Here is a 19,938-nt window from a genome sequence, read left to right on the forward strand (position 1 = left end):
ATATCTATCTATATCTCCGACGCCTTGCTCCCTCATGGTAACTTCCTTCCAGGGGGTGGCCACAGCAGAGGTGTCTCCATCTCTCCCTGTTCTGGCACTCCCTCTCAGCACATTCAATCCTGCTACGTCCAACTCTCTCGCTCCAATACTCACCCTATTGATCCACTTCACAGGTGGTCTTCCCCTGACACCCCCTCCCTCAATCCTTCCTCCATACACTCTTCACGAATTCATTCTCCCCCATTCTCATCACGCGTCCACTACACGTATTCTTGATTGCTGTGCTGCATTCCATGTCCATGTCTCTGATGCATATGACAGAGTTGGCAGGATAATACTATTTCTTATTCCCCTCTTTACCTCCATGCTCACACTTCTTCCTTTCATAACTCTCTCCAGTGCACCCACCACCTGTCTGCCCTTCACTGCTCTTTCCTTCACCTCACCTTCCATACTGCCATACTTACATAAAATAGTCCCTAAATATTTAAACTCAGTCACCTCCTCCATTCTCTCCTCCCCTAACCTTATCCTACACTTCGTTGTACCCTCTGCTCTAACTCTGTACGACTTTGCAAAATCAATGACCTGTTCTCTCGCCCTCTCAAATACCATAACCTTACTCTTTCCAGCATTCACTCTCAGCTTTCCCCTCTTACACACCCTGTCAAACTCATCCACTATTCTCTGCCAACAACACTGTATCATCTGCAAACAGACCCGCAACCAATGACTCCTCTGTACCGCTCACTTTCAGCCTTGGACCGAGCTCCCCCATTCCGGGTTTTATTTCTTTCGTATAACCATCCATGTACACATTAAAAAGCCATGGTGACATCACACATCCCTGTCTCACACCCACACCAACACCAAAACTCTCACTCAACTCACCCTTCACATGTACAGAGGCACTCACATCCTTATAGAAGGATCGGATTTCCTTCAGCAAATGCCCTCCCACACCATATACCCTTAGAACATCTCACAACCCCTTCCTGTCAGCCCTGTCATATGCCTTCTCCAGGTCCATGAATGCAGCAAACAGCTTCCTATCCTTCTCTACGTATTTTTCAACTAACATTTTGAGTGCAAATATTTGGTCTACACAACCCCTCACATTCCAAAAAAAAACTTGTTCATCACCTACACTTTTCTCAGTTATTTTCTTCATCCTCTCATTTTAACTCTTACATAACTCTTAACTCTTGCATAAGGGAATTGGACAGTATAGGGATGAGCTAAAGTAGAAAGTCAAGTACAGTGGGGCTGCAGGAAGGGGGGAGGCATGCAAATAGCAAGTTCAGAAGAGCAGTCACCATGAAAATATCGATAGAAGATAGAGAGGTAACATGACAGATGCATTTGAGAGGTAGAAAACTGTCACTATGAGGAGGGAAGTTGATGAGATGAAGAGCTGCTAAATCCATTGATCATATCATTTACATAAAACAAGAACATAATTAGTGTCAACCAACATTGACCCCTGCAGGACTCTGCTTGTGACTTTCATTCTTTCAGACTGTTCATCCCTTACCAGTGTTCTCATTTGTCTTCCTTGTGAGTACACTCAACCAGACTAATTAATAGGGGGAGCACTTGATCAGGAACCATAAAAGTCTGAGAATCTGAAATAGCTACAGTGTAGGGGCCACGGCCCATTTTCAGACATTTACGATATTCAGTTTGTCATTCGCCCATATTTAGTACCTGCCCTGGACTTTTAACACTCTTTGTCCAGCACATTTAAGCAGCACATCTAAGAGATTAACCAAAACAAGTTATTTGGAGACTTCCATTACGTTTCAACAAAGGACGCACCTTTGGTACCAGTTACAATGTGTTATGAAGTGCTTATGTGCCTATGCAGATTCATAGGATATCACTGAACTGACTTTGCCAAGTCAGTGACTGATCTGTTAGACTGACTCAAGGCCTATTACCTTCCTAATGCCAACTCTGGCCATACGGGCATGTGGCATGCTACCCAGAAATTGACCCTGTTCATCAGGTTGTTTCTGCAAAAGACAACCCTGAGTGGTGGAGGGATAGGGAACACCCACAGCTTCAGCAAGTTGATGGAGCCTGCCATTAGGTATTAAGGATGAAAAGGGGTCCTGCATGGAGACTGGCTTTGAGGGACCCCTGGTCAGTGGTGGGCACAGTTCCATGGTTCTGCTAATCCGCTAACCACTAATTAGCGAAACTAACTTTTTCGTTAGCTGATTAGCATTTTCACTAACTTTGGAAACAGTAAGCGGACCAAGTACCGTCTGCTAAACGTAGTTCCTCCTCCGCTAACTCAATCATGACCTCCATCAGACAGAGCTCGGCCTATGTATGTGGATCTATGTGGCGGGAGTGACTGGGCCTTCTGTATATGTCGATTGTGCATAAGTGTGCTGTGCACACGCAATTTATAATTATAAGGTATCAATTAGTTAAGTGTTATGCATCTCCTTGTCCTATTTTTTATATATGCTGCTGGGCGAAATAAAATTATTATTATTATTATTAAAAGTTCACACAGGTTTGTTCTTGTCTTAGGCAGACACAGCACCAATTGAGCCACATGGCACAATAATTGTGTACACCTGATTTTGGCATGCTATACCTTTCTGGAAAGCTCTATGTCTTAGCTACAACATATAGAAATTTCATGTCAATAGGTCTGTTTTTAAGGGGTTTAGAGCCAAAATACTTAACTGAAGCTAAATCCATATTAAGAAAAGTTAGCGTTAGCTTCCACTAATTTCTTTATCAGTTTAGCGATTTAGCGTAAGCGAAGCTAACTTTTTAGTCAGTGGATTACCAGTTAGAGAAGCTAACTTTTCGGTTGGTGGTGCCCACCACTGCCCCAGGTATATGCTCCTGTTAATTGACCATGCATATTTACAGTGTATGTAATATATCTTCATCGCATGGGGAATAATCAGTTACCATTGCCACTTGAACCCTCGTAAGATAAGTTGAACAAATAGACACTTGCTGACATGTACAAAATTCCTTACTGTCTCGCCCTGCTCTGCACTTGTAAATAAACACATTCCTTTCTTTACATGTCTTCCACACCCAATAAAATGCACTCCATCCCATGCCATTCCTCCCGAGTGTATCCTTCCTTCACAATACCTATCATTCTTTAAAACCTTTCTTTCACATTCCAATCAGGCACTCAGCTGCCACCTATTATTTTCTTCTACCAATAGCAGGTTTTCCAAGGATATTGTGATATCGGAGGTGAAATGCCCAGCAGTGAAGGGCTTTACTCTGTGACCACTTTGCTGATTGTTCTGGGCAGTAGTAGTTGAGTGGAGAGGTTCAGTCCTCATCCTCAGCCTCCATTATAGAAGCAATGCTCTAATTTACTTTTATGACATACAGTTGACAAAGATTGTGCATTTTTAATCTTCATGGTTTGGGGAATAATAATAAAATTAATTAAATGACAAATGTATTGAAATAAAATGTCTTGTTTAATACAAAATATGTTTTGTCTTGCAGACTGTTTAGAAAGTTCAGATTTGCAGGAGGGATTAGGAAGTATGAATTATATGACAACCTAATATTGTGTGTGTACTGGATGGGGAAGCACATGTAGCATTCATATGGAAGAGGTGGCAACCCTGATCATTTTATCTGAGACATCATACAATGCCTGAAACAAAGTGATGTTAGCCAACAATGGAGTTTGGATGAGTGTATTATTATTGAAGGAAAAGAGTTTCAAGGACTAAATATCTATCTTGGTCCCTGAGGGGTGCAACGGCAAATTCTCTGCATTCACAACATTAATAGGAAATTGACTCCATGATTTGTTTATACAGGGAGTCCCCTTTACTCATTAGGCCCCCTCTAAAAAAAAGAAAAGAGAAACTTGACAGTATAGCCCACATGAATACTATATAATAGGGTTGAAATCAGACCCAAGCAGCCTATTAATTTAAGTTTGATTATGAGAAGCAAGTAAAGTATGCATCTCTGCTTTTCTACAGCTTGCAGATAACTGATTGACTCGTATCATTTGCTTGCCCCACTTACTCAGTCAGCTGTGGGTGGTTAAGCAAGCAGCTGCATGTCATGTGGATGCAGTGACATCTTCAGCTTACCTGTTGCAAAAGTATGTTGCTATCGAGTAGGGAGGTTATTAATAAAGGAGACCCCCTTTATGTGGAATGTTGTGTCAGCTTTCACTGTTACTTTGCCGACTTTTCTAAAATAATTTCCTAGGAAACCAGCACTAGTAATATGGTGGTATAAAACTTTGTGTAAAATAGTTTTGTATGGGCAGTTTCATGGGACAGTAGTGATGTTAGACCAAGCACAACAGATCATTCACCATGTGCTCCAACCATAGGATTTCAGTAAGGCACAGAAACAGCACATCGTTTTAAGTTGAGCAGTAGGGACAGGTATTGTAAGGCGAAGACAACACACCACATCCTCATTAATTCATGTCAATGTGAGTGGGTTCTCATTGTAAAGTCACATTCCTCTCATTTAGACAAGTACAGCGTAGCGCACCAGACTACCAGGCCCTCGCACCTCCCTCAGCCTCTTTAGGGTTCGCAGCATGGTAAGAAGAGACTTGCCAGCCGTGTCCATCTTGAGGGAGCTCCACCGCTTGATGTCATTGTCCACCACAAAGAACAGACCTGCGAGGAATGGCAATGGCATCAAGGAAAAATCAGGCGAGATGATGAAAAGGGTGCTGTCTTACACATTGAATATGTAATAGTAATTTTTAACAATTAGCAATGAATATCCCCTACCCATGTACACCCTGCAACGACCGTAGTGCCCCCCGCTAAGTGAAGAAAGCAACATTATAAGAAAAAATAGAATACTGTTTTAAGTGTTTTGGTTTGGAATGGTCACTCTTTAAGTGCTATAAGGTTATTTTATTTTAGAGGGGATAATTATGTGTACTTGCACCTTTATTACTTTTCAGTGAAGTGCACCATTATATGGCATTATTTATTTATAATAAATTTATTGTATTATAAAATTTCTTTGAAATACATACAATATTAATTATATCAGTCATGAGATTTTTTTGTCTAACATCTTGCAGAAGTTCAAGAAATTCACTGGAGTTACAAGACTCAAGAAAGCCCCTCCCAATTTGTCACCACAGTTGTGGGAAGTCACCCAATGAAGGTGAGGTTCCTCTTGTGCTTTTATTAATATTTAATTATTTTCTTTTCAGACAAGTTCAAGATTACATAGGCTACGTATTATCTATGTTAAAAATAAAAAGCTTTGAAAAGAATGTAGCCTCTACCAGGGGTGTAGAGTTGAATATAAAGAATCTAACTCTGACTTCAGGAATTTTAAGGTTGTGACTCAAATGCCACCCCCACTCCTGCACCCTAACCCCCTCTACTGCAACTCACTGGTAGGCAAATCAAACACTACTCACAACACCCAGCCACACTACACCACCAATGACACCCAGCTACACAATACCCACTCACACCACACACAACACCCACTTACACCACACACAACACCCACTTACACCACACCACATACAGTGACACCATAACACATGACAACCAGCCACATGACACCCACCCTCACCACCCCATGCACCAACTTTTAACTACAAACTAGTACCTTTAGTTTCTTCATTCACCTGGCGGCGACACTCTGAGACAATTTTCATGCTCATCTCAGACAGCTTGGCACGTGGCCGTGATAGCAGTGTGTATTTGGCCTCCAAAGCCTTGTTCACTTCCTCCACTGCAGTGTTCACCTGAGCGTACTGTATGCGTCCCCGGATGTACCTGCAATAGATGTCTAGCATTATCAAACATGTCCATGCTAAAGCCATGCTTAGCACAATTGCTGTTGTTCGTGAACTTTCATATTTATCTATTTGTGTATATTGCATGGTGCCAAAACTTACATTACTAGTTTCATTTTTACTTGTGACACAAATTTGAGACTGTTTATCACAATAGAATTTCACTCAAGTAAGTGAATCAGACACCACAGAAATATTACCAGTGTGTATGAATGAATACAAAGATAAGCACATACTATGATTTAAATTTAGGATGTCTCGTGGATCATTAATAAATAAAAACAAAATATCTGGATAGGCTACTCTTTAGCCCATTACCTCCAATGGCCCCCCCCCAAAAAAATCCCTCCGCCAAGTTTGTACCCCACATTTGATGTTAGGTGCCTCTATTAAGCCCATGATGTAATGCTATTGATCACTTTCCAATTGATCTATGAGGAATGTGACCCATTTTTAAGTCCTGTACTCACACCTTCCTTTGATGACTTCCAAAGCACCTATAACCTGTCGCCTATCTCTTAGTATATAAATGCAATTACTTCCTCTATCTTCTGCCAAATAGATCTTACACTGTGGCTCTACAAGCTTAACAGTCTGCTCTCTTGCCCTGTCATACACTATAAACTTATGCTTGCCAACATTTACTTCCATTTTTTTCCTCTTACACACCCTGTCAGATTCATTCTGATCCTTTGCAGCATCTTATCATTTTCTGCCACCAAAGACTGTTCCATATTCTTCACTTTCAGCCTTGGGCCTACTTCTCGGCTTTCATTTTTATAAACTTATATGAACATTAAACAGCCTTGGTGACATCACACACCCCTGTCTTACACCCACTAACACCAAAGCTATCACTTAGCTCTCCGTTTACATGCACAGAGGCACTCGCATCCTTGCAGGAGCTGCCTTATACAGGCTGACTGGTCTAAAGAATTCTAATTTCCTTACATCTTAATGTACTTACTTAGGAACAGAGTTGAACTCTTCCATGGTTACAAACTCAACTGTGGGAAGTCGCTTGCTCTTCTGCACTGCAGGTTTGGCAGGAGGCTGGGGCTGGAAGAAAGGACACAACATAAGCAGATGATGAGGTAAAAATCAGTTTGTTCATAATATTTTGTTCCATTGGAGGTACAGTCACAGCCATTGTCACATGAACACCTGAGATGGGCTCTCTGTTTTACTAATCTTTTCAATTTTTTACCAATTCATCATCCATGGCCACCTCACTCTCCCCATACCTGCCTTCCCCTCCTCTCCTCGTCCCCGTCGTAACGGCCCCAAAATTTCTTCTGATGAGAGCGTGAGGTCAGCCCCTGAGGACAGGTGACACTCTCTCTCGCATTTTCCATCTTTGTCACACATACACACTTTTTACTTCAGTTGTATTTTTTTCCCTGCCTTCCTTCTTTCAGTTTCCTCCCACCTCCTCATAGGAGGTGGGAGGATGGGGTGAAGAGGGAGGAGGGAGAGTGGGGTGAGGATTCGGCAGACAACGACAATATTGACAAGTGACGTATCAACAAAGTGATGATGGTGAGGGTGAGGACGTGTTTTTGTTGTGTCAGTGACTTACAAATGTAATGTAGTAATTCTTTCTTTAGAAAACTTTAACTTAAAGGAGTTATCTTTGTCACCAATAGCATGGGTAGTCAAAGGAAGAGGAAGGAGCCAAGTGAGGCGGAGGTGAAGGGAGCGCGGGGTGAGGAGGGACAGTGGCTGACGCAGATGAAGAACAAATTTAAATAAAATGAGAACGTGTGTTTTTGTTGTTTCTGTGACCTACTAATGTATTAATAATGATTCATCGATGACATGCAGAGACGCTGTCTTTCTCCAAGAAAGACAGCGTCTCTGCACTGTAACGTCAATGACGATGGAACTCGTGTTAAATCGAACATATCACGTTAGTTAAACGTATCTCCTTAAATATCAACTCGTGTTAATCGAGAGGTGACTGTACACATAAGCAATGACTGCCTCACAAACATCCAAAATACTTATATTACCTTAGGCTGAGAAATGGGAGCTGCATCTTCCTCACTGGGTGACTTCTTTGAACGTGTTTTCTGCTGCTGTGGGGCCGGGCGTGGCACACGCTGGGGCATGTACTCCTTGATGTGCAGGAGCCGGAGTGACAGCTGCTGCATCTGCTTCAGGAGGGCACAGCTGGATGACAACTCCTGGCGGGCAGAGGCAATGGTTGAGCGGTACAAGGCGATGTCCTTCTTCAGTGCCTCCAGCTCCCGGGCCTGCTGCTCCACCTCCCCAACCGTGTCCTCAGCCCAGCCCCCACGCAGGTCTGCACACACCTGGAAAATAAAATGACTGGGAAATATGGACTGAGCGCTGACATGAACAAGTTAATGTTTGAACTATGCAACTCAAAATATATTAATGAAAGTAAATAAAGATCAGCACAAGATTTCCAGATTGAACCGTGGGCCCCAACTAGCCTCTTCTCAACTTTTAGTACCAGAATTTTAATATTCTGTTTTTTGTGTTAAAATGGACACATTGGGGAGGTTAAGTTTGGTTATATTAAAGTGCCCATATCTTGTTTCTTACCTTAAAAACTACCTTTCTGATGTTACACATGTTTTCTGGTTAGTTTCAAACCTCTTGGAAAACATAGGAATTAAAATGAGTGTGACAATAGCAACAGAAATGTGTGAAAACCTGTATGGCAGTGGGCGTCAGAAGAGCCCAAAGTGCTGAAATCTGCAAGCACAAGTGAGTAGAGGGTAGCAGAGCCCCTCAATAGGTCAAATACATATTCAACTGTCGTTTAGTGACACTGAGAGGGGTTGTGGGTGGCAAGAGTGAACGCTCCTTTTAGCTTTCAGTTGTGGTGTTGTTGACATCTTAGTTTGAGTTGTAGTCTTGCTGTGGGAGGTACTTTTGTGGGTCTCCTATGTATAGCATAAATTTACAACCACATTGTCCATCCTTCCGGACAATGGAACAATAAATTTTACATCATGGGCCAAAGCAACCTATGCTCTAAAAGGGCTAGGGGGGTACAGCATCCCAGGGCTCCACATGTGGCAAGTCTGAGCAGCATACCTCTACACTGGCTGGCTGTGATTTTTTCCCTCATTTTTTTAGTTTATTTATTTATTTTTATTGTTTTTAAATGCAAACTTCATGGCCTAATAGAAGTAATTTAAAATAAAATTCAGAAGTGCATATATTTCATGTATAAAATACAGGAATAAACTTTCTGCCATTTCTAAAACTTTTTTTTTTTTTTACCCTCAAAGTTTGTCTGGAATTCTGGACATGTCTGGTGATCACATAATGTTTGGACTCCTGGTGATCAAGGGTTAATAAAACCAGTTTCTACATAAAGTAACATCATAGAAAGTTGACGTGAATGGAAACTGATTTTCACTGTAGACAACCTGGAGAAGTTGGGTGCATCTTTTACTCCAACAAATACAGTAAGTCATACCTGCAAGACATCAATCTTGGCCCGTAGGTTGGTGTCCAGATCTTGGAGCGTCGTTGCTGAGGCGATGGACGTCATTCTTGCCTGAAAAAATTACGAGGGTCAGAAACGGACACACCATGGATACTTTGGACAGATTACCTCCTGACATGTATCAATTTACCAAGCAACTTTGCCAACTTTCTTTAGTAATCTGACATTAAGATGATTACCAAAAGATGACTGGGTTTATCAATATATTTTGTTACATAACCTTTCCTACATAAATGGGTTGGCATCCTAGAACAAAGCACATAATAAAAAATAACAGCTTCATCAATTAAAGGAAATACACAGAAAAGACTAAACAGAATAAACTTCAATAAATTAGCTTCATTATACCACATGAACAGCATTAGTACATCCTCATTCCTGGCTTGGACTCTTACTTACAAAGGTGAAAAACTGCCTCCTGATGCACTTGTCCTGAGTCGGTGGGCCAAGTCTGGGGGGGGAGGGGGGGAGGGACACCTCCATCACATCTAAACGCTCAACTATATATTTTTTTGTGCAATCGATCACTTATACTCATAAAAACACTAAATATAAACAAATAGTGATACTAAAAAAAATAGTAGGCTTTGGTTCACATTCCTTTTTTCAGTAAAGCTACTTAAGAAAATCTGGATAAATTTATCCAAAAGTTCATATGATCAACTTGATATTCTTGACGTTGGCAGCAAGTTCATCAAGTTCCTGCAGTGTTTCAGCGACCTGTTTCGACCCCTCTATTCCACTCAGGGATTCCTTCACCGACTCCACCTGCTCCACAAACATCCCCTTCACCTCCTCCAGGCAGCTCTGCATCCTTTCTGTGATAGCTGCTTTTGTGTCTGCAAACTCTTCCCACACTTTCTCCAGCTCGTCCTTGTAAAATTTGATTTGATTCCTCATTTCATTGTACTTTTTTAACTTCAGCTTGAGGTGGATGTTTTTCCTTTCTTTCCCCTCTAGTTCTGCCTTTGCTTTCTCCATGTAGCTCTGGAAGCCGTGTCTAATAACATCAGTCTGTTCTTGCTTCTCCCTGAGTTCATCCTCTCTCTTTTGTATCATGTCTGTCAACTTCTCCACCTCTTTCTCCCTCTCCTCCTCCTGCACCTGTAGGCTGGCTTTTGCTTTCTCCAGCTCCCTGCTAATGGTTGCATTAACATTTTTCAACTCTGTAATCTTGTCATTCTTGGTCTTCATGGCAGTCACTTGCTCCATTACCTTGTCCTCCAACAGTTGTGAGGTCCCTACTTGTGTATATTTGTTCTGTAACTCCTCAATGGTATTCCTGAAGTAAGTCCTCAATTCTTCCTTTTCCTCATTCATTCTCTTCTGCTGCCTCTCCAAGATGGCTTTCCATGCCCCCTTATCCTCAGACATGGCCTCTTCAGATAACGCTTCCTTGAGCCTTACTATCTCAGCTTCCTGATCCTGGCACTTGTCTCGCAACTCCTGATTAAGTTTCTCCAGCTTACTGCATGTTTCCTGCATTTCCCTTGTGCCATGACTGCTTCTCTGTCTTGCCCTGTTGTCAACCTCCTCAGAGTGTTGTCCACAAATGAGGGCAAACTGCTCCCTCTGCTTTTCCATATTCTTGCTCTGTTCCATGTACCGTGCCTTGACAAAGACTAACTCCTCTTTGAGGGTTTCAATTTCCTTGTTTTGCATTGTCTCTTGTGCTTGCTGAGGCTTGTGAACCACTGCTTCACCACTGATGCCAGAGTCAGGGGTTGAGAGTGTTGTTCTGGTGCCTTGCTGGGTCCTCTGGGACTCCTCAGGTACAGGTCTGTTCTCAAGATGTTCCAGTCTTTCCTCCAGCTGGTTCTTCTCCTGACACACCTGTATGTAGCACTCCTTGGCCTCCTTCAACTCCCTGCCCAACTCAACAATCTTCTCCTTTAAGTCTGTCACTATCCTTTCGTACTCAACCTTGACGTTGGCCTCCAGCTCGTGCATTGCCTCCTCGTGGAACTTCAGGTAGGTCCTTTGGTAGCTTTCTAGCTCTGCATTTTTTTCCATCTGCTTGTTCCTTTCCAAATCTGCTGCCTGTGCCTCTAAGTTACCTTTCTCCTGTTCAAGTTTAGCAACTCTATCCTTTGCCTTCTCCACTTCCATTTGGCAGGTTGAGAGTTTACTTTGCAGCCTAAGTTTGTCCTGGTGGGCCTCCTGAACTTCACTCTTCACCACTGTCACCATCTCCCCAAGGTCAGTGAGCAGCTTTTGAAGTGTGGTGAGGGAGGGAGTTATTTCACTCGCTTTCTCTGGGTCAGTCACTACTCTCCTTATCATCTTCTCCGACACCTTGAGGCTCACTTCAAGGCCACCAAGTCTCCTTTCCCACAGCGTCTGGGCCTGATGCAGCGTGGCATTCTCCTTCCTCATATCTGTCAGCATCTCGTGAAGGTACTCAACCTCACCAGACAGCTTCCTTCCATTTTCAGCAAGGCTAAGGAACTCGTCCACCTTGGTAATGACAGGCACAAGCTGTTCCTTGGATGGGCTGTCATGCAGAGTGTTCTTAAAGGCAGTCACTGCATCCCTCAGGTTGTTGTAATGCTGGTTGGCTTCCCTCACACAGGCCATTAGATGTGCAACCTCTTGACGCAGTGACGAGTTTTCTACCTGAATCTCTTCTTCCCTGTTCACTGAAGAGCTAGTGCCTCCTCTTCTTCTCAGTCCATTTTCATTGCTTCCTTCTCTCACCTCCCTTTCATCCTTCTCCATCTCGAGTTTCAAAATCCGCTCCTTCAGTTGCTTTATCTCAACATGTGCATCCCGCAGGTCACTGGCAGCCTTTCTGATCCTGGCCTGTTTCTCCTGCATGTCCTCCCGCAACATGGCAATCTCCTCCCTCTTGGCTTTATTGATCATCAGGCTCTTTTTCAGCTCCTCACTGATCTTGAGGCCTTCATCACCATCTGGTAATTTTTTATTGCATTTGTTGCCTCCGCCCTCAAGTGTGTCCTTGGCTACTGTGTCGTTATAGTTGAGGGTTTTCTTGATGCCCAGAACCACCATGGAGTCGTCCTCAGGTATTACTTCCTTCATGACCCCCAGCTTCATTGCCATGTCGTAGCTTTTTAGGTCTTCTTTTGTCTTCTTGAGTTCAATTTCAAGCATGGACGCGTGCTCTTCCCAATTGCGGTTACTGGCCTCCAAACTCTTCACCTTCAGCTCCAGCTTTAGTATTTCCTGACTGTCGTGAGCCTGAAGGAGCTGTTCGTACTGTTTCCTCAAGGTCTCTACTGTCAAGTTCAGCTTGGCCACGGTCTCTGTTTTCTGCACAACTGCCCCATCATACATATTTCTTACGTTCCTCAGTTCCTCGCGGAGTCTCTTCACCTCCTGCTGTGACACCTGTGCCTCTTTCTGGGACTCATGCAGCTTTGACAACAGCATGTCCTTGTTCTCCTGATTGCCCTGCTGGAGTTTCTGGATGAACTCCTCTTGGAGCTTTTGGTTCCTGCTGAGGCTATCCATTGCTTTGAGCTCTGATACTTGACACTCTAGGCTGGATATTGTGGACTCTGCCGTCTCTAGTTCAAGATGGAGCTTTTTGTTTTCATCCTGCTGAGCTAAGAGTTTGCTCTGAATGTCCTTCATATCAGTAACAAGAGCCTTCACCCTCTCATCTTTTTCTGACAGCAATATCTGAAGCTGCTTGATGCTAGCTGACTTTCCTTCATTTTCAGACCTCATTAGATTTAGCTGGTGTTGTAAGGCACGTATGTCACGGCTACTCTCAAACTGTAACTTGGCAAAGTCTGACATCTGGCGGTCCAGCTCCCTGCCTCTGACTTCATACAGGAGCTTCAGTTGAGTGTAAGAAGTCTCCGCCTCCTTGTACTGGTCATTGAGGTCTAACATATCCTGGTTGTCCTGCCTCGCCAAGTGTTGTGGATGAAAATGGTCACTACTGTAGGCTTCCACATGCGACCCTCTACACTCCGGGTCCTCCATAGGCCTGTAGTCTCTCTCATACGGGTCACCCACCATTGTGCCATCATCCAGGTCATTCCCGGCAGTGTCATGGCCTTGGAGAGGGTGGAACATTGTAGGGGAGGTGCCTCGACTGTCCTCACTCCACGGGGCCACACTGCTGCTGCTGCTTCTGTGCGAGACATCCTCCAGTGACTGTCTATCCTCTGGAAACCCACCAAACTGACCATCTTGGTGATATGCATCCTGGTGGCCATATATGTCACTCTGGTTGTCCTGGTAGCTGCTGTGACTAACTTGGTGGTGGGTGGGTGTTGGATAAGCCTCTGGTAATGCTCCACCCAGACCGCTCCCACCCCCCTCATCACCTTCACCACCACCGCCGGGGACTGTGTAGGGGTGGCCTGAGTGGTGTGAGTAGGACTCCTCATCCTCCAAGTCATCAAAGACATTAACTAGCAAGTCCTGTATTTCCTGCTCTCTCCTCCTGTTTTCCTCTTCCTCCTCCTCTTCCCTCTGCAGGTCCTCCTCCTCATTGTTGGCTGTTATGCCATCCAAGTGTAAACTGCCTCCAGCAAAAATACTATGACCTGGGTTATCCATCACCTGAAAAATAAAATTCATTACATTACTAAACTACTTACTACAAGTGCCATCATGGAAAATATGATGTTTCATAGATTTTTCTAGAAGAAAAACATAACAATGGTAGATATTTACCCTTGGAAATAATAACAATGGTAGATAGGGTAAGGTAACCAGTAGGTACGCAAAAAATCGGCGATTTTTTTACACTCTGACCTGTACCCGCTATACTATTTAAGCAAACTACATCAATTATTGTTTGCAAATAAAGGAATGGCTATAGTTTCATGTGGTACAAGCATTTTTCGAATAAGATTTAACTGTACAGAAAAAATGGTGTATAAAGTTAGTGCGTACGTTTAGGCCTACCCCTACCCATTAGGTACTCACCCTTGTCCAGTAGGTACTCATTAATTTATAACTAAAAAACTACAACAGCTAGAAGAGTCTCCTTTGGATATTTTATTCATTCAACCTCCCTTTAATGTTAGTTTATTTGTTTTTGGTGATCGCAAAGCAGTAATTAATGTATTCATGTAAAGGTGATGAAAACACAAAAAAATACTTTATTCTCTAATTTCTTAATTCAAATACGCTCCTCTGTCCAAGTATAGGCATAATGTTGATTTGGTTACTAAAAACAATAACCTGAGTACTACAATTACTGAATTACATTTTAGTAACTCTGAAAAAAATAAATATAATGCTGCATATAAAACACTAAGAAAAGTGCTCCCTCCGTTATGTGAAGAAATTATCCATCCATGTAAATGAAAAGAATTATTGGGCATTTCTTCAAGAAAATAACTCAAAAGCATAAGTAAATCTAAAATATAGATATTGAATCTAATTGGATCCTGAATAGGCTGGTTGCCGATTAGTAATTCCGTATTTATTATCCGATTCAACTGAAATGTGGCACAGTTATAGGGTACCCTACACTGTATGTACCCATAAAATTTCATTAGAATTGGGCAATTAGTTATCGAATTAGAGCCAAATTAGTGCGAAACTAAACAAACTTTCCTTAAACCTAAAAACAGACTACACATTTTATCCTATGACAAAAATATATATATCAGTGGAAAGGGCTTGATTTTCTCTAAAAGATTTAGGAGGCAAATTTTTGAATGAGTTCTAATTAGTCGAATTAGGGCCGTACAAAGTTAGTGCAAAATTTGCAACGACTAATTTCGGGTAAATTAATTTTTTCACAGACTAATTGTAGATGAATGAAATGGAAAATAGAAAATCTAATCCCTAAACATTGTAGCGCAAATCAAGCTCTTTCCAGTGATATGCATATCGTTGTTCTAGGACGAATAGTCTGGCCTTTTTTTAGCATAATGTGCAAAAAAACTAGGTTTTCAGAAAAACGCTATGAAAGTCCAATCACATATTTATTTACTCAATATGCCATGGTTTCGCACTAATTTGGCTCTAATTCGATAACTAATTGCCCAATTCTAATGAAATTTTATGGGTACATACAGTGTAGGGTACCCTATAACTGTGCCACATTTCAGTTGAATCGGATAATAAATACGGAATTACTAATCGGCAACCAGCCCCTTTTCCTTAATCAAGTGAAATGTATATTGTAAAGGAAAAACTTTAGTTTTAGTGAATAAGAATATAGGACTTCCTTCAAACAAAATAGCAGTTATCACTTTACAATTTGAAGTGGGAGATAAGTATTTCCTTTATAGAAGTAGTAAATGCAAATCCATGAACACGGCCCCTGCACTCTGGATTTGGGGGTTCTAGTACAGCTAGCTCACATGCTCTGTGAGGATATGATAGTTCCGCGTAGTCTGGGACGACGAGAGTACCTACTGGACAACATGCACTGCGTACCTACTGGACAGCCAGTGGGGTAAGTTTGATGAGGTGGCACACAGTTTTCACAGGACAGTGCTTCTTGTTCTCATATGCCATAGAGCTTGAGTTGTATTGCTGTGGATTGTGGCATACGTCTCTCTAGCAGTCATTTGAAAAAATGCGTACCTACTGGTCAAGTCTTGATTTCCTTGTCCAGTAGGTACGCACCTTTTTTCCAGTTTATAGATATGTACTGGAATAAAACCAACACCTATTTCTTGAAGTTTACCCTCCCAAATCAACCTGCAAAAAGGAAAAAGAAAAAAAAAATACACCGGAAACAAGGCAGACAACAAAAACGAAATTTGCAATCCTTAGCATTTCCCTAAGAAAACTACCACATTTCCTAATTGCATTCTTTTAGGGTACATAGTTTTTATGATATACATGTTATTTGTGGGATACTTCTGTATATGATGGAGGGATGGTTGAAGTATAATATGATATGAAGTTTGTTGATTTTGCTTTGGTCTTTTTTTGTGGGGACATTTTTAAATGCCAAATGCGTACGTACTGGACCACTGCGTACCTACTGGTTACCTTACCCTATTTACACTTGGAAATAATAACAATGGTAGATATTTACCCTTGGAAATAATAACAATGGTAGATATTTACACTTGGAAACAGGGTTGTTTGATTTAAATCAAGTTGATTTAAATCAATATTTATATAATTTTTTTTTTATTTCATTGATTTAAATCTTGATCTTATTGCAGGGCAACAATATACAATGTAAATATAAACAAAGAAAACACTCTAACTTTGATATCAATGTTTTCCCTGTCAACTTCACAATTTTTTCTGAGCTGATATATACCCTGTGGATATTCTTTTTTATGCCTCCATGGTCTAGTGGTGCGTGCCTAACTATGAATCCGCGGTCCTGGGTTCGAATCCCAACCTGGGCAGTCAGCGTAGAGCTCACCCAGCTGCTCATCCTCCCTTTCGGGCTGGCCGCTAAATGGGTACCTGGGTAAACCTGGGGAATGTAAACTGTGGTAACCTGGACGTCACGCTGACCCTGTGTCCCGGGGTGATGGGCTCTTCCCACCAATGGCTCAGGGCCATTGTTACGGAGATGAGCACTACGGCCACGCTCAGCTGAAGTGTATGCCCCCATCTTTACTCTTTTGGTTGGTCCCAGCTAATTGGTGGCGCAGGCAACTGTTTTATATTGCTGCCATCTTGCTTGACCAATCTCCCCCCCACCCACCCCATGCAAAACAATGCAAATGGCAGTTGGCCGGGTTGCCGGAGAAGCGGGATAACTCACAGTAGTCTTCTGGAAGAGGCCCAGCTCAGGTCTGTGTATCCAGCTCTGGACTTTGAACTGAATAAGTGGTGGTGGTGTCAATTTGAATAATATTATTATATTGAATTTTGGCTCTATAGTTATATAATAACTCTTGGCTACTCCATGGTTTATCTAAATTACTCTCAAATTTAATAACTGATTTAGAGTCTATCACATACAGGGGTAATGCATTCCAGTTATTTATTATTCTATTACAAAAAGAGTTCTTCCTTTTATCCATCTTTGACCTTTTCTTCACTATTTTCATAGGATGTCCTCTGGTTCTACCATTCTCCCATAGCACAAGAATATCTTGGCATACTTCCGGATCATACACTCCCGTCAGGATCTTGAATGTTCCTATCATGTCGCCTCATGCCCTTCTCTACGATAGTGTGGGTAGTTTCAGTTTTCTCAACCTCTCTTCATAGCTCAATTACAATTTGAGCTAGAGTTGAACTAGAGCTTGATTTGAACAAGGCATGGACAATTATTCTCAACTGATTCCATTTCAATTTTTTTTATAGGTAGTTATTTGTTTGCTCTGTACTCTATGGCAACATATTAGAAGCACAGCTATAGACTATGAAGGATCTTAAACAATAATAAAGGTAGGTTTGGCTCTTAATATAGATAAATGAGAGGGGAAAATGTCCAGAGGGGAATATGTCAAGAGCGGACTTTGTCAGGGGGGAAAATGTCTGGGGGGGGATGGTCCAGAGGGGAATATGTCCGGCAGCCCCTAAGTCATGCTCACCCTCTGTAAAACCTTGATGGAACCCACACTGGACTACTGTAGCCAACTCTGCTCATCACACAGAAAGGGCAGCATACATAGCCTGGATACTGTACAAAGGTCCTTCACACCATCATTACCATCACCCAGACACACTGTTCTTCCCCCTTCTTCAATATCCCCTCCAACCACGACCACAGGCTCCTAACAAACTAATGCCCCAAGCCAAACGTTCAAATTAGTGACGCTGAAAAAAATACACCACCACCACCACTAACAACCTCGAGTCCCTAACATCCTCTTCTCTTAGGTATTATATTTTAAATTAATACACTTTTTACTTCTTTTGATGTATATCGCTTTGTAGGTCCTCCTCCAAACAAACTAATGCCCTAGGACCTACAAAGCCATACAAAGCGATAGAAGACAAAGAAGTTGAAGTAGTAGCAGAAAAAAAAGAGGAAGAGGAAAGAAGAGGAAAAAGATGAAGTAGTAGCAGTAGCAGAAAAAAGAGGAAAAAATGATGATGAAGAAGAGGAAGAAGAACAAGAACAACAAGAAGAAGACCCCAGAAGAAGAAGAAGAAGCCAAACATTCAAATTGGAGACGCTAAATAAATACACCCCTACCACTACCACCAACACCCCTTACTCTTATGCCTTCCTCTGCGTGTGTAGCCCAAAAACCCATGACCACAAGCTCTCCACAATAGGATAGTAATGGCCCCAGCCCTTCCTCACCTACCTACCGTGGCGGGGCGAGGCGGGAGCAGCTGAGGGCGGCACAAACTCGTTCAAAGATCCTCCAGCGACTTCCCGCCCTCCGTTAATGGCCGCGGCGGTTGACTTTTGTGCCTCTTTTCAACGGGTTACTTTTTTTTCTTCTTCTTTTTCTTTTCTTCTTCTTTTTCTTCTTCTTCTTCTTCTTACTCAAGGCGTCACTTCTTTTTCTTTTCTTTTTTCGTCTTCTTTTGACCTGTTTCTCGCTTCTTCTTATATATAATTAGGTACGTTCTCCTTTTTGGTTCATCTTGCACATCTTCACCCTTTGCTAATATATGGTTCCTCTTGTCTATTCTTGGGTGGTTGTAGTCCCTTTTCCCCTTTTTTTCAGCTTAACTCATGCATATAGAATCCGTTTATTTTTTTATATTTTTTTTTTTTTGTTCCTCCCTTCTCCCTTGTTGTTTACCTGCAACAATAAACTATCAATCTTCTTTATCAATGTGGTCTTCAAATAGCAGTTCAGCAGTCCAGTAATTTCCTTTGTATGGTTGTTAATTGGAAGAGAACTTGATTTTTTTTTGTCTTAAATTTGTATCACTGTATAGGACAATAAAGAATAAAAATGTTTCAAATTATTCACAAACCTCACTGCACCCTATGCACTTTATATCTGTTGTGCCTATATGTGCTGTAGTCTGTTATGTTCTATATGTTATTGTATCTGCATGTAATTGTATAGGTATGTTAAATTGTATCTGTTGTAACTTGTTGTAGGACCTGTATGTTGTATCTGCATGTTGTTTTATAGCCTATGTTGTGTCTGTTCATTGCATGTTGTATTTGCTGTATCTGTGTTTTTTATGTTGTATTTCCTCCCTTCTCCTTTGTTGTTTATTATAGTTGTATAATCACACTCTGTACTGCCTGGGGGATGGGATGGCATGCTCCTTGCAACAATTAATAAACTATCAATCAATCAATACTTGCAACAATAAACTATATAATACTGTGGGTCGTATTATATGAGACATTTCGCCGCCCAAGAACACATATTAGGCAAAGCTTTCGTAGAGTTGTGGGCATTTCCAGGGGTAGTTTTATGACCCTGGTGGTAGTCTGACCCTTCTTCTGTACCATGAACCTAAAGAAACACTCATCAGAACCCGATTAATCCCCTCTTTGACCTTAGAAATAGCTGATGTGATATGGCAAAGTACGAGTCTTGTAATACCAGCCTATGAATCAATGTACTGCCTGGGGGTTGGGATAGCATGCTCCTCCCTTCTTCTTTGTTGTTTTACTTGCAACAATAAACTATCAATCAATCAATCAATCAAACTTACAACAATAAACTATCAATTAATCAATCTGCGTTGTATTTTTGTCGTATCAATTGTTGTATCCGTTGTTATAGCTGTTATTGTATCTGTTGTATCTACTGTATATATGTTGTTGTACCTGTTATATCAGCACTTGTCCCTTACCATT

The 19,938-nt window shown here is 41.8% G+C and overlaps 2 protein-coding genes across 2 annotated transcripts; both read right to left on the minus strand.

The window, feature by feature from the left end:
• Positions 1-3,438: 3,438 nt before the first annotated feature.
• Positions 3,439-18,554, minus strand: LOC127001673 (spindle and kinetochore-associated protein 1-like). The gene is made up of 7 exons (XM_050866654.1): positions 18,470-18,554; positions 9,693-9,744; positions 9,264-9,344; positions 7,819-8,121; positions 6,774-6,865; positions 5,617-5,786; positions 3,439-4,652 (listed from the first exon to the last, which is right to left on the minus strand). The coding sequence occupies exons 3-7, from the start codon at positions 9,336-9,338 to the stop codon at positions 4,498-4,500; spliced, it is 795 nt and encodes a 264-aa protein (XP_050722611.1). The 5' UTR covers positions 9,339-9,344; positions 9,693-9,744; positions 18,470-18,554; the 3' UTR covers positions 3,439-4,497.
• Positions 9,753-18,604, minus strand: LOC127001670 (myosin heavy chain, skeletal muscle-like). Its single transcript, XM_050866647.1, has 2 exons — positions 18,474-18,604; positions 9,753-13,832 (listed from the first exon to the last, which is right to left on the minus strand). Exon 2 carries the CDS (start codon positions 13,827-13,829, stop codon positions 9,945-9,947), a length of 3,885 nt encoding a protein of 1,294 aa, XP_050722604.1. The 5' UTR covers positions 13,830-13,832; positions 18,474-18,604; the 3' UTR covers positions 9,753-9,944.
• Positions 18,605-19,938: the final 1,334 nt, after the last annotated feature.

Source organism: Eriocheir sinensis, chromosome 21, assembly GCF_024679095.1.
Source record: "Eriocheir sinensis breed Jianghai 21 chromosome 21, ASM2467909v1, whole genome shotgun sequence".
Taxonomy (NCBI): domain Eukaryota; kingdom Metazoa; phylum Arthropoda; class Malacostraca; order Decapoda; family Varunidae; genus Eriocheir; species Eriocheir sinensis.